This window comes from Eumetopias jubatus, unplaced genomic scaffold, assembly GCF_037043125.1.
Source record: "Eumetopias jubatus isolate StellerSeaLion01/CBP00866 unplaced genomic scaffold, mEumJub1_p1.0 scaffold_12, whole genome shotgun sequence".
Lineage (NCBI taxonomy): Eukaryota > Metazoa > Chordata > Mammalia > Carnivora > Otariidae > Eumetopias > Eumetopias jubatus.
In genome coordinates, this window is record NW_028274818.1 from 6936135 (window position 1) to 6951789 (window position 15655).

Genomic DNA, 15655 nt, shown 5'->3' on the forward strand with positions numbered 1-15655 from the left:
TTTGGGGTCTAGTTTTAGAAGCTTATACATCACAGTAAAGGACACCCCAGTATCAATAATCTACCTATAAGGGTGAAGGCTTGATTTATAAATTAAAGGGCTAGGTCAATGAGCATAGTGAAAACAACTTAATTTCCTTGAAGGAAAGAGCCTCTTAGCACTATGTCTGTCCCATGCCTGCTTATACCCATCATGTTCTCTCTACATTTTCCCGAATTTGAGTCTGACTTCCTGTGCATGCTTTATGATAATGCATGGTCACAGCCCACTGAGCCACTGTTTCTTAAACTTTTTTTGTACCATGACACCTAGTATCGTTTAAACAAACATTTTACAAAAGAAGAGTTGCCCTTACTGTCTAGATGAACGGTGATTTTTAAAATTTAGAATATTATATGACTTTATTTTTAAGAAAGGCTGATGGCAACCCACTAAATTGATTTCACAATGTGCTAGGTCACAATCTACCTCCAGAAAAAACACTACTTAGCTGTCTTCTCCCCAGCTCTGACTCACGCTTGTTTTGTAACAGATGCTGCAATGTACAACAACTCTGGGGCCCTGCCCACCTCACCTGTGGTGCCCACAACCTATGGTATGTGTGATTTCTAGTTATAAAAGTTAAAGTTGAAGAGGCCTTCTAGAGGATGAAGAAGGGTGGAAATTTGCAAGGGCCTGACTGTCTGTGTAGGAGGCTTTATACCAGCTGGCTTTGGATGAAGGGGTTTCTGGAAAGGTAGGCTCCAAAGTAAAGGGCCCAAACTCACTCTCCTCACTGCTGGTTCATGTGACTCTTCAGCTAAAGCAGAGTCTGGAGTTGTTCCAATTGCTTCATGGGAGTTTGGGTAGCTTGGAACAGAAACAAGGCAAGGGACATTTCTAGGTAAGACCCATAGTGGGGATCTCAATGAATGGATGGAAGTCCATTAAACAAAATGGTAATCTCTCTAACTGGAGATATATGCTAAAGTGTATCCAGGGCTTCAGATGGTCACTGGCCATATGAGTCAGCAATCTGGGAAACACATATGATCAAATGTCTCCAAAGGGACTCTTCACCTATTTTTCATGAGGTGTGATTATGAGCGAGTAGATCTAGGCTGTGGTAATAAAGGAACAAAATTTCGGGACCAAAGGAAAACCTCTCCATTATCCTGTCTGATACATGTGGAGGAGGAGGCTATGGTCCCAAGGAGGAGGTGTGTATGATGGAAGAGCAAAGTCATACCAGAGTAGCAAGACCAAAAGTAAGCAGAAGTGTTAAGGTGGCATCTTGCAGAATTATCCTGAAGGAAAAGGTTCTACCTTTCCGTCTCTGGCCCAGTACCTCATGCTTTTCCTTGCCCCGTGAGATGATGATGTTCTCCATCTTTCTCTTCCTGGTTGCAGATCCAATGCTTAAGGTCGATGACAGCAATACCCGGATCCTGATTGGCTGCTTGGTGGCCATCATCTTCATCCTCCTGGCCATCATTGTCATCATCCTCTGGAGACAGTTCTGGCAGAAAATGCTGGAGAAGGTGAGGAAGTGCAGAGCAGTCATGGGATAGGAACCTGCTCCATTTGCCTTGCCTAAGCCATTGTTACCCCAGGAGAAAAGGCAAACTACAAGGACTTATAAATGCTTAGAGTGTTAACTGAGGCCACTGAGAAGCCTGGGAGTGGTGAACTTGGTGCTGAAGGGAGTCAGAAAAGAATAAGCTAAGTCAATTTTCTCATGTTTGGAATGGGGATTTTGGAACCTCCCTAGAAAACCCAGAAAACTCTTCCTAATACATTGACTCTCAACTCAAGCATCTCCCTTGAAGGTTTTGATCCACTGGGTTTAGAGGGGAGTGCAGGCATCTGTAGTTTTTAAAAAAATTAACAGATGCACAACTGCTACCTAGCTAAAATTTCTGATAATGCTATTCCTTTTCTTCTGTTATTTACACACGTGCATGTGTGGTGCAGAAAAACATTCAGCCTCATTAATATCCAAGCCAAGTTTTTCATAGTCCTATTTCTACTTCTTTATGTGCTTGAAAGTTATGCTTATGCCTCCCTCTGGGTCCCTCCTCAGATTTGCTTTGTCCAATCTAGCTTATTTGAATACGTTTTTTACACATTTGTCTAACATTTGACAATCTGCGAGGCCTTTTTTCATGTGTGTTATTTTACTTGAACCTCATTGAATAACAGTGAGCTGGGCCTAGTAGTTATATTTAACTCTTTTTATGTTGAGAAAATGTGATTTGCTCAAGATCATACAACTGATACCCTATTTTCTATGCTCATTCCAATTGTCAGTCTTGAAATTTGTCAACTTCCAAATATATATAATCCCAGCAAATATGGGATATCTATGGCTTTTCCTGGTTTCTTAGTCTAGATGGCAACTCTCTGGGCACTTCTGCTAAGTGTCTGATGCTCTTGGGGCCTGCTGATGATTAAGTGTTTCTATAGTTGGCCATGGACATCTTCACTGATCAGTGAGTTCAAATGGATGTGGACTGAGAGGTTATAGACACTCTGAGCTGTGAGGCAATTCAAAAACTTTCTTCTAGAATGCTGGAACACACTGGGTGTCTAAATTCAGGGTGAGGGGCAACAAAGAGTGCTGGTGGTAGTAGAAGCTGGTGGGCTGCAGGTTCATGGGACGGCTTGAAGCCGAAGTGTGTCTTACTGAGTATTTTGTTACGACTGCGTTTTAACTGGGAAGAGGGAATCTGTGTTCTCTACTCTATGAACTGTTTTTCTCTTCATTGGAGCCAGAATTTGCCATACTTCTCTCGGTCTTTCTTGGGAGTCTAATTGGAATATGTCCATGGACTGGAAGAGGAGTGTTGGATTGGAGACCCTTCAAGTAAAAGGGAGAGCAACAATTTTGCCCTGAAATACTTAACTTGGTCCTTCAAGAAATTCTTTCTACCCTGTATATCCTAGTTAAGACAACTCCAGATGCTCTGGAATGACACAGGACTTTTTCCTGGTGACAGATTTGTGTGTGTGTTTTGTGTCTGTGTGTGTGTATAAAACCCTTAAGCATACACATGTATTCCAAGAAACATTATTCAAAATAGCTTTAGACTAACCATTATTTGTAGGATCCTTTTGGCAGTGTTCTTAACATTTTTTCTTTGAGAGAGTTAACCCATTTTTATTGAGTACCTACTATGTGCTGGGTTCCATGTTCAGTATTGGGGGTGTTACTGCAACAAAGGACTTTTCAGTCCAGGGGACGAAGCAGACATCTAAGTGTCTCCATTGAGGACCCAAAGTGTGTTTGTTGGAATGGGACATTGTACATGTTCAAATCCAAATAGTCACATATATTCAGATTTTGACATTTTCCTTTGGAAGGAACAGGCAGGTCACATTGGGTAGGATGCCAAAACAATTTGTTATTTTATTCTTTTTCTTCTTTTATTAGGTGTAATTCACCGCAGTATCCCCAGGGATTTCCTTTCCCATTTTATAGCCATTTTATTTTTGGTTAGTAAAAATGCAGGATTGAGGGCATATTACCCTAACCTACAGTGCCAGAGTGATCAGGTAGACTACTGACCCATCATGTTACAGCACATTTGTTGAGTGAATGGGCATTTTAATGTGTCTACACAAAATCAAACCAATTAAGGGATAAGTCTGCAAAAACCCAGTACTTAATAGAACATCGAAAACTCTGCAGGTTTGAGATCTGTGATTGGCTACTGATAGGTTCTCATAGTGTCAGGTAAATAATGCTTATACATGCTTCAGTGAAAGTTAATGAATGTTGGTAGCACAGAAGTTAGGGGGTCAGGCTCTGCCTTGAAGCAATCAATGAAGGATTATTCTAAGTTTCTACGACCCAGGCATTTGTGGAGCCAGACTGCATCCCTGTCACTTGTGCTTGCAAGTTGAAGAGTAATAGAGAGGTACTTCACCTGAGTGGAAGAGCTGGGTCTCAGAAGAGGAGGAAGCCATGATCCCCTTTGTGCCAACATGCCTTCCCCATCCTTCTCATTCAGGCTTCCCGGAGGATGCTGGATGATGAAATGACAGTCAGCCTTTCCCTGCCCAGTGAGTCCAGCATGTTCAACAACAACCGCTCCTCATCGCCAAGTGAGCAGGAGTCCAATTCCACTTATGATCGCATCTTTCCCCTTCGCCCTGACTACCAGGAGCCATCGAGGCTGATACGAAAACTCCCAGAGTTTGCTCCAGGGGAGGAAGAGTCAGGTGAGGATGACACGGGGGCAGAGAATGAAGGGAGATGTCCTGACAGGCACTATGAAGGTGTGACACTTGGCTCCTACTCAACCAAATCTGGTTTCCATCGAGAGAAGTCCACATTTCCCCGAGAAGTCTGCACTGTCTTCCTAGATTGATCTGCCACGGCTCCTACCCTAATCTGAGTGCCTCTCAGGTGTTTGATCACATAGTAGGTGTTTAAAGGGACCCTCAGGTCAGAAGAGAAAGAAAATAAATAAAGGGTGTCACTAAAGTGTTCACGCCGGAAGAACCTAAGCAGTCACTAGTCTGGTCTCCTCATTTTCCATAGGAAGAAGATGAGGAGGCCCAGGTAGGCTACTCACCCACTACCAAACATCATTAGCCGTAAATTCAGGACTAGCATTTCACCTGGAGAAAATAAATTAATGAAGCTAAAGACAACCTGGAATTCCCAGTTTTCTAGCCCTCGAGATAACTGAGTTTATCTAATTTTTGTTTATTTCTCTTTGGCGGAAATTTATTAGCATAATACAAGATCTTTTGCGACAGCAAATATTTCTTGCCTTTCTTCAAGGAAAGCGTTGCTTTGGTAAAACAGTGCCAATTGATTCACATCCAGTGTTTTTTAAAGAAGTGCTGCAGAGTGACATCAGAAGGGATTCTGGGGTCATCACTGAGGCTCAGAGCAGCTTTTCCAGAAGGTCCGCAACTGAAGAGTGACCAAAGCCAGTAGAAGAACTTGTGTTCAGGAGAGAGCCAGATGGAGAAGTAGACAGGACTGACTGGGAGCGCATAGGCTTTTCAAGGGCTCTTCTCAAAGGAAGAGAGGAAGCTCACATGTATTTATCACTCAGTGGATAGCAAACACTGAAGGAGGGCATTGAACTCAGGGAATTTTACAGAGATAGCGAGAATAAAGGATGTAAACTAATTTATTTCCTAGGCTGAACTAAAGTAATTTACCTATTTTCTAAAGTCTTAAAATATTTCCCCTCTCATATTTTAATTTTTTTAAGGAAGGATGTGTCTTAAACTAGATCATCGAAAATTATTTAATCCCTAAAATGGGTTATTAAATCAATGATAGTGTCTTAAAATCATAGAAATACGTGATTAAGTCTTCCAACTCCCTGCCCTTATATAACATAAACTGTCCTCTAGCTTCACCCACAATCCCCTAAGATTAGCCAAGGAGGGTGTTAATGATCACGTAGTTTAAGAAGAAGAGAGAAAATGATGTTCCACATTCCGAAGGCCACAAGAAAGGGTCTCTGGAGGAACCCTTCTCTGAGTGAGAATGGCGTGGAGTAGCGTAGCCTGTCTTCAGGGCATGTCCTGGCCTTCCTCTCAGATTTTCTTCCTGGAAGGATCTCCAAAGATGCCCCTTGGAGTCGGACTCATTGCGGGTGTCTTCCCAGGCTGCAGTGGCGTTGTGAAGCCGGCCCAGACCGGCGGGCCCGAGGGAGCACCCCACTACGCAGAGGCTGACATTGTGAACCTGCAGGGGGTGACCGGAGGCAACACCTACTCAGTGCCTGCTGTTACCATGGACCTGCTTTCAGGGAAAGATGTGGCTGTGGAAGAATTCCCCAGGAAACTCCTAACATTCAAGGAGAAGCTGGGAGAAGGCCAGTTCGGGGAGGTGAGTTGAATCTTTTTCTGGGGTCTCCAGTTCTTGGTATCCCAAAGATAGTGGTTGAATAAAAATAGCCAGGAGAGCAGAAAAAGTGCCCCTTCCAAAGTGGATTCATGCCAGAATGTCTCCTTCACTCATCTCTCCTTGCCTTGCCCTCTAGAAGGCTGGGATTGGGTCCACCTCATTTTTGTGGAAGAGCCCGCAAAGCTTCCTGGGTCTTCTGATTTCTGTATAGTTTTTAAAGCCAGCAAGTCACTAGACTTTGGATATCCTGAAAAACATTCAGTATTTTCAAATTTTTTTTACAATAGGTTACAGAGGGTGGGGACCCGTAAGATGTGATCATCTTTGATAAACTGTCCAAGAACATCCTGCTACTTGATAGCCACTTTGTTTTCCTCCTTTTCATGGGAGTTACGTGTGAAGTGGTCAAAAACAACCTCGCCCCTGACTTGAGTCCCAGACTCGGCCACGAGGGAATGAACTGCCAACTGAGATAAGGAGGAGCACTCTTCCCAGTCGCCCTCCATGTCACAGTGACTTTGCACTCTTACATCAGTCACGTGAACCTTCTGAGAATCCAAAGCCATGATTTAAGTGGCAACAGGAGCCCTTCAACGGTGCCATCTGAACTACAGATGAGATAGAAGAATGTGTTCTTGGCTTTCCGTGTGGGTGGTATGCTTTGCCCTTGGGTAGGTTTGGTGTTGGTGGAAGAGTTCATGGCATCTGTTTGTGATGTCATATGTACTCCTCCTGTCTCCGGGGTTGAAAACACAAGCTCATTATTCTGCACTAATACAGAGGGGTTACTTTTAATGCTAACGCCATACTAAGGGATTACCTTAGAGAAGAAATGTTCTGTATGAACCAGTAACTAAACTTCCTTGAATCAAAATGGGAGCATTTATGCCGAGCGACATTTTATAGTGGACTGTACTGGAGTAAAATGCTATGTTGTAGATTCATTCACAAATTTAGCGTTCCAATCAATGTATGTTTCTTTTATAAAGTAGTAACATGTCATATTAGCTGGGTAATTTACCCCTGTTTGTGTCAGCTATTTGAATTAAAGGTATGTTACATGTACCTTAACAGTCTTTTGATGATTTTGCTTGAGTTGTAAGAGTTAGCTTATCTCCAGGAAATGCCCAGCAAGAGTACTGAGCCATCTTCCAGAGAAACGCTGATGCTGAGACTAGATGACTTTTGTCTAGGTTCATCTCTGTGAAGTGGAGGGGATGGAAAAATTCAAAGACAAAGATTTTGCCCTAGATGTCAGTGCCAACCAGCCTGTCCTGGTGGCCGTGAAAATGCTCCGAGCAGATGCCAACAAGAATGCCAGGTCTGTGGTCTGCGTTTTGATTTTTCCTTTATGTATTTCACCTTCAGGATCAGGAATACTTCCGGAAACCTTTGAGCAATTTTTTTTCTTTTGAGATGGGAAGGTCTGTGAGCGGCCTCACCTTTGACTGTTGTGCTTTCTTTTTCTGATGGGCCTGCAGGCCTCATCTCTCTTCTCTATCTCTGGCAAATGCAGGTGTCCACTTTCCATTGAATTAGCGGGTTGACTTCTGAACTCCCTTTGCACAGAGCCTGAATACGTGCTCCTTCGACCATGATGAACAGACATACTCCCGAATGTCATTACCGCCTCTTGGCTGACTTCCACGTTCACACACAACTTTCTTGCTAAGTGTCCTCCCTTCTCCTTTATTCCTTTCACTTTCTCATTCCTTTGTTCTCTCTTTTATGCTCCTTTTCTTCTATGTCCAGCAACCCCCAAAATGAGAAGCGACCTCTACTTGGAAAAGTATCCATGGACCTCAAAGCAAAAGGATCCTACAGTCCTTTAGCAGTGTCCCAAACTGGCTAATAGTCTCTTGGATCCTTTACTACATAAATTGCAGTTTCCAGCCATACTCCATTGTCTGACAGCCTTTCCATTACAGTAATGGTGAGTTAATCCTCACCCAGAGAGGCATGCTGGTTGAAAGCTGGTTGTCTGTGTCTCAGGAAAGTCTGCACATCTGGGTAATGTATGTGTTTTCCCTTTTGTGCTGACTTGATTTTGTCTCACTGATACTCAACGTGAGAGAAAGCTTGTGAGTCCTCTTCCCCAAATTATTGGAAATGCCAAGAATGGTGGGTAGAGTTTCATTAAAAGTCTTGCAAAAACTAATGATGTATTGTATGGTGACTAACATAACATAATAAAATAAAATAAAATTTAAAAAATAAATTAATTAATTAAAAAAAAAGTCTTGCAGTAGACAGGATGTGGAATGAAGAAGAAAGAAAGGTGAAGGAACAGAACTGGAATTTTAACTGTGAGAACCTCAATCTTAAAGACATTAGTATGCATGAAAAATGACATCCTCTGGGTCCCTTAGAGAGAGGGAATATTCTTAATACTAACCTTAGCACACAATTGGAGAGAGTAGCAAGAAGAAAAAAAACATAAGATATAACAAAGCCTTTGCCCATTGTTTTGGTTGGTGAGGTTTGGTGTCCCTCCACCTGTGCCCACTGCAATTTAGCAGTGAAGGGTGGCCTAGACTCTGGTCTCCACAAGCTGTGGAAACCCCTGGTTTTGAGTGGAGGGGGAATTAAAGAGGGGGTGTGTCACATCAGGACTACATTGATTTCAAAGGTTTTATATTGACACAGTATGACTCCCAATCCAGGGTTCTTAGAAAACTCACAGGAGATTCATAACTCATCTGCTCTGATAGTTTTAAGAATGTGCGCTGGTGGTCTCACTGACCCAAATATTGTTCCTGGGCAGGTGAGAGCACATTTTGAGACTCAGGGGTGGGGTCCTCAAACAGTTCCAGTCTTGGTCAAGTGAGTACTGTTTTTGAAATGACTCCACATTACCACCATGAGCTTTAAACAGCTCTGTTTTGAACAGGCTGCTCAGTGTGTGTTATGACTGACTGCTGCTGTGTCCTGTACTACAAACAGCCAGTATGAGAAAAATAAAGACTTACCAGACAAACCAGAGGATCATTATTCACTTTATAAAAAATTTCTTTGCTTTATTAGTAGAGTGAGTCCATGGCTTTTAAAAAGGTAAATACCCCAGTACACTTAAGATATGATTTCCAGGGAAAGATTTCATTTTGCAGACTAGTTTTTAGCAGCATGTATTTGATTCAGCAAATGGTAATCACTTTCTACGTGGTGAGCCTTTTGTTGGATTCTAGGGATGCAAATGTGAGCAGGTCATGGTTCATGTTCTCAAAAAGATTATAGTTGCGTAAGGGTGCATACTATTCTGGGGTGTATAGAATGAGATAGTTTCTAGGCACCAACTTCTCTGTCCTCTCAAAGGTTATCCCAAGGGAAATAAGACTCGGGATAATGGGTAGGACTAGGCTTTGCTGTGTCTTTTTCCCCCTCTTGTCTCTAACCCTGGCAAACCTCTGGGTTTACCTATGTCTGTGTCGTCCAAAGGAATGATTTTCTTAAGGAGATAAAGATCATGTCCCGGCTCAAGGACCCAAACATCATCCGCCTCTTAGCCGTGTGCATCACCGACGACCCGCTTTGCATGATCACTGAGTACATGGAGAATGGAGATCTCAATCAGTTTCTTTCCCGCCACGAACCCCCCAGTTCTGCCTCCAGCAACGCACCCACTGTCAGGTATATAAGCCAGGTCTCCCATCTCTTCCCTGTGTTCATGAGATTAACCTGGGCTCTGAAGATGGGGAGCAGCGAATGTTAAAGTTCCTCAGTGTTCTGGCATGGCAGGGAGTCTAGTAATCAGGAAATAATGGTGCCGCTGCCCTTTGGGGGAAAGCAAAGAGAGTCACTGAGAACAGGGAAAGGATGTTGAGGTTGAAATTCCAGTTCTTCGGTACCACCTGTAGAAAGAGTGCCTCTCACGGCTTCCTCTTCCCATAGGCCACTTTCTTCTTTTTTATTCCCTCAGTTATGCCAACCTGAAGTTTATGGCTACCCAGATTGCCTCTGGCATGAAGTACCTTTCCTCCCTTAATTTTGTCCATCGAGATCTGGCCACACGAAACTGCTTAGTGGGTAAGAACTATACCATCAAGATAGCTGACTTTGGAATGAGCAGAAACCTGTACAGTGGTGACTACTACCGGATCCAGGGCCGGGCAGTGCTCCCCATCCGCTGGATGTCTTGGGAGAGCATCTTGCTGGTGAGTTCCTCACAGGTTTTGTTTTTTTTTTTTTAAGATTTTATGTATTTATTTGAGAGAGAGAACAGAGTGAGAGAGAGAGAGAGAGAGGAAGCATGAGTCGGGGGAAGGGCAGAAGGAGAGGGAGAAGCAGACTCCCTGCTGAGCAAGGAGCCTGACGTGGGACTTGATCCCAGGACCCCGGGATCATGACCTGAGCCGAAGGCAGATGCCTCACCGACTGAACCACCCAGGAACCCCAGAGTTCCTCACATTTTTAGGCCCTACCTCAGCAACTGACGTATAGGCAGGTGCACATGGCCCATAGGGACAAACCTGTAGGGAGCAAACAACAGATGCTGATATTTTCTCTGACTTGAGATAATTTACTTGGTGTATTAATTATTATTATTTTTTAACACTTGCCTATTTCTGCTGATAAAATGTAACACTCTCACTACAGGACACTTGGGGAAAAGGTTAAAAATGCACCTATCATCATAAGGGATTTAGGATCATTTTTTTTCTCTCTACCCTTTCGACCTACTGATTGGTCTTCATTAATCTAGGTTATTAAAAACCTTATCAATTAATGATATCTACACAAAATATTTTTCTTCTGTATTAACTTCATAACCATGTTTCTAATGAAGTATTTAGACTGACGTCTATATGTTTCTTTTAATGATTATCACTGTTTAGTTTTTATTTTAAGTTCATCATTTTTTGCTTTATAATTTTTATTCAATTCTTGGTATTCTGGACCACGAGTGAATAATTTTTTCCCAAATGTCTCTCTTGGGGGTATATTTTCTGACCATGCATATTTGAGACATTTTATTGTTGATTTTACACCACTTGGTTGATTCATGGAATTATTAGACTTTAAACATTTACTTCCTACAATGCTGTGTACATGTAATTTTGTCTTTTGTCATTTAGTATTGAAGAGAAAAGCCTGAGAGCAACCTAGCTTTTGTTCATTTGTAGTTAATCTGTTTATCTCTTGTTCATATTCTCAAAGGATTCATTAATTAAATTTGAAATGAAAAAATATATATAGTCATTCCCTTTCTCTCACCAAGATAACCATTATTAGTATTTTGGCATATTTCCTTTGAGGGTTGTTCTCTATACACACATTTCTGTGTATGTGTATATGTGTCTATGTATATATGTATGTGTATGTGTATATACGTGTGTGTATGTGTGTATGTGTATATACCTGTGTGTATGTGTATGTATGTATATGTGTGTATACATGTGTGCGCATATGTATGTGTATATACATGTGCGCGCATACGTAGTGTATGTGTATATACATGTGTGTGCATATGTATGTGTGTGTATGTACATGTGCGCGCATATGTATGTGTATATACATGTGTGTATGTGCGTATACATATGTGTATATACATGTGCATGCATATGTATGTGTATGTGTATATACATGTGTGTATGTGTGTATACGTATGTGTATGTGTGCATGTGCATATGTATGTGTATGTGTATATACACACATGTGCATATGCACGTGTGTGTATATACGTGTGTGTGCATATGTATGTGTATGTGTATGTATGTGTATATGTGTACATATACAGTAGTCTCCCCCTTATTTGCAGGGGATATGTTCCAGGACCCCCAGTGGATGCCTAAAACTGCACACAGCTCTGAACCCTATACATACTATGTTTTTTTCCCATACATACATATCTATGATAAAGGTATAATATGTATATTTTAATATTTTAATATAGAAATCAGGCACAGTAAGAGATTAAAAACAGTAACTAATAATAAAATAGAACATCATAACAATATACTGTCAAAAGTTATGTAAATATGGTTTCTCTCTCTCTCCAAAATATTGCACTGCACTCACCCTTCCTTTTGTGACGATAAAAGATGCTGCAGTGCCTACATGACGAGGTGGAGTGGGTGCCTTGTGAGGCACTGTGATGTAGCGTTAGGCTACTACTGACCTTCTGATGATCCATCAGAAGGCAGATGCTCTGCTTCTGGACCGCTGTTGACTGTGGGTAACTGAGATCGTGGAAAGGGGGACTGCTGGGTACAGATAATTACATTCCATAACCAGGATGATGCTATGCGCATACAATTCTATATCCCTAGCATTTCCTATGTCATTAAATATTCTTCAAAAACATGGTTTTAATGGCTATGTAATATTCCAGTGTATGTATCTATACAATAATTTAATAACATCTCTGTAATTTGATATGTAAGTGCTTTCCAGTTTCCCACGATTACGACCGATGCTGTGATATACCCCCGTTTACATAAATCCTCACAAGGATCTTTATCATCTCTGTATGTGAAGCACATATTTTACCCACCTCTAATGTGATTAGTGAGCATTGCTCCCTTTAAAGGTATTGTATAGTGTTGTGAAAGAGGATTAGTGCGAGATTCACAGGATCCTGTTCTATATCTCGGTTTTTCCATTACTCATGGCCTTACTCTCTAGGAGATTTTTAGTAAACCTCCCTTGTCTCACTTCTCTGATCTGAAAAAGTAAGAATGAATAACATCATGTACTTGAGTGTTGTATTTACTGAATAGGAAATTTGCACAATTTTATGCGTGCCGATTACACCTGAATCCCATTGCTGTCACATGCTGGTCTGCCCTTCAAGACTGGGACTTTCACTGACCTGGGAATTGAGGGTCCTGGATTCTCCCAGGGACCTCTCCTGGCACTTAAACTAGATTCCTCTACCTTTAACATAAAAATGATTGCCTTTTCCCATTCTTATTTTGCCGTTCCCATGGGCATTTTCCCAAGGTTGCCCTCCGGCCTGAAGTTTGAGCTTCTGACACTCAGTGGGAGAGTCAGATAGCTTCTGGCTGCACCTCTTTCAGCCCTGGGATCTCATCGGCAGGAGAAGCAGACCTAAGCTGAGAACAGGAGGGCGAGACAGTGGCCTGCAGCTTGATGTCAGAACAACTTGACTTTGTCGTTTTAGATTCTCCATACACATCGTGGCACTTTTAGTGTTTCTTGGCCTGGGTAGTGGAATGGGGTAAACAGGTCACGTGGATCTTTACCTGCTCTTGTCACTCATAGGCTATTCTGGTTTCCTCTTCTTCTCCTTGCATAAACAGGGCAAATTCACGACAGCGAGCGACGTGTGGGCCTTTGGGGTGACTCTGTGGGAGACATTCACCTTTTGCCAGGAGCAGCCCTATTCCCAGCTGTCAGATGAGCAGGTCATCGAGAATACTGGAGAGTTCTTCCGAGACCAAGGGAGGCAGGTGAGAACTGCTGGGGATGGCCAGGTCTGGATCTGGGTGCTCCAGAAGGCGAGAGGAAGAGAGTCTTGACTTAGCCGGTTAGCCTGAGCTGGGATGGGCCACGTGGATGGCAGTCTTTGGTCACTAATTATCCAGATGACGTGAAAGACCGAGAGGTACCCCGACTCCTGCCCAGCCAGCCCTACACTCTGCTTTATCCATATGGCAACCCATGGTCATTGGAGGATATGAGGGGTTAGTTATATCAGGAAATAAAATCCTCTCTCTCTCGTGTTTGCTCTATTTCTTGATCTAGACTGTGTGGTTTGTCCTCCTGGTTGAAATACATACAAACAAAAATATAAGTTTTCAAGTGAATAAGGAATTTATTGGCAGTGGTTAATAATTTGGTTTGGACTAAATATTTAGCAATGTTTCTAGATTTATATGCCCAGAGACGATCAGGTGCATCCTGGACCGTGGCCTCTCAGAACTTGGGAAAAGCTGGATCCCCATGCTGACAAGGATCCCAATTCCCAGTCAGGATAGTCTAAGACTTCTTTGGCTGGCTCAGTTTGTAAAGTCCCTATGAGATGTAGGATTTAGGGCTTGTTGAGGTGGCTGGAGCGCTGAATCTCCCAGAGTGGCCTGGCCACAGCACCCTGGAACATGGCAGCTCAAGCTGACAGCCGGGGATGGGGAGGACGCTTTTGCAGAAAGAAAAGCTCCCTTCTCCGATGGCTGAAGTGGCTTAAATACATTGAAGCAAGAAAAGATAAGGGAAGGACAAGAGATAAGACAATAAGGAGGTTGAAAATAAGAGGGAGAGGTCCTGGATTTCATTTTATCTTGACACTTTGTAGAGATCTTGGGAGCAGGGGATCCAAATTATCTTCTTGGTTATAAAAATAATTGCTTTCTTACCATGACAAAGGGCAAAGTTACTCCTCTGGGCAGAGATAAGTGGGTGGACCAAGGAAAAGAATGTTTTTCCTCCTGGACCAATCCGTCATGACCTCAGGTTGACCTTGTTTCATTTTAATTTCTAACAATCTCCAGGATTTTTCTTTATTTAGTTTTGAATACTCTGCTTAAAAGGGCCCACCATTTCGTCTTCACTAAATACTAGTAGTGAACCAAATATATTTTCACCAACCACCAAACGGTCGAATAGTGAAGTTTAGTATTTGAGTGAAGCCAAGGTCAAAATCAAATATTAGTATTATATGCTGAGTAAGCTTCTTGCCTATAGGTGTGAGTTTAAATTGTCAATAAAAATTTATTAAATTGAGCACATTAATTACTAAACATAATTTATCAAATTTACACTTGATTACATTTTACAACATTTAATTACTTTAAGTTTTATTACTAACATTTCAGTATTCACATTTTAAATGTTTGATATTAGAGTGCAGGCACAGTCATTTCTCAACCCTATCAGCTGCGAGGTGGACTCATTCTGTGGACAGCAGACTCCTCTCTGTGGCCCAGTCTGGGGGAGGGGGTCACAGAGAACATGACGGTAGGAGCGACATGGATACATCCTGGCACATGGATACATTGCAGAGCCTGTGTCCGGCTAGGGTCCTATTACAGTGGAGGAGCTGAGACAACGTGCCGCCGCACCTCCCCCCCGCTCCCCGCCCACCATGATTGGCTCGGCCAAGATCAACCTCAACGTGCGTGGGCCATAAACAGAGGATTTCGTGTTTTAACCACTTGCTTTTCAGTCTGAGACCTCTTTTTGCTTCAGGTTCATCTTTTGTGTGGTGACAGAGACCTCAGAGTGGTTCATCAGGAGATCCTTGTCCAGACAACGAGGCACAAGGGAAGGGGATGGGGCCAAGACAGGAGTGGGAAGAGCAGACACCAAGCTTGTTTCAAGTTCAAGCAGGGAGGGAGGCAAACAAAATCACAGTGAAACTACACTTCCTTTTTGCCCTTCTTTTTAACATTCTTATTTTTTGTGCACTTTTGTTTTCAAAGACTTACCTCCCCCAGCCTGCCATTTGCCCTGACTCTGTGTATAAGCTGATGCTCAGCTGCTGGAGAAGAGACACCAAGCACCGTCCTTCGTTCCAGGAAATCCACCTTCTGCTCCTTCAACAAGGGGACGAGTGATGCTTTCACTGCCTGGCGACATTCCAATGGCCCAGGTCCTTCTCATGAGACCTACCACTCACCCACGCCTAAGCCACTCCATCTGGACATTGAATGGGCCTGGGAGACGGAGGCTTGTTGGCTTCTCTCTCTCTGTCCCTGGCCTCCCTTCACTCCACTCCCTCACTCTCTATTCCTGACCCATATATACTCTTTTTTTTTACATTAAAGAACTAAAAAAAGAAAAAAAAAAAGCCTAGGGCAGATAAAATCTAGTAAAGAAATCTTACTTAACATACCAAAATGT

At 42.6% G+C, this 15655-nt stretch overlaps 1 protein-coding gene across 1 annotated transcript in view; it reads left to right on the forward strand.

Moving 5' to 3' along the window:
- Positions 1–15369, forward strand: part of DDR2 (discoidin domain receptor tyrosine kinase 2) — a 52995-nt gene extending 37626 nt beyond the window's left edge. Inside the window, exons 8-16 of the mRNA XM_028104720.2 lie at positions 533–595; positions 1390–1520; positions 3993–4203; positions 5616–5839; positions 7051–7178; positions 9293–9484; positions 9774–10008; positions 13117–13266; positions 15235–15369. Coding sequence (XP_027960521.2) covers positions 533–595; positions 1390–1520; positions 3993–4203; positions 5616–5839; positions 7051–7178; positions 9293–9484; positions 9774–10008; positions 13117–13266; positions 15235–15369 — 1469 coding nt within the window. The remainder of the gene's footprint in view (positions 1–532; positions 596–1389; positions 1521–3992; positions 4204–5615; positions 5840–7050; positions 7179–9292; positions 9485–9773; positions 10009–13116; positions 13267–15234) is intronic.
- Positions 15370–15655: the final 286 nt, after the last annotated feature.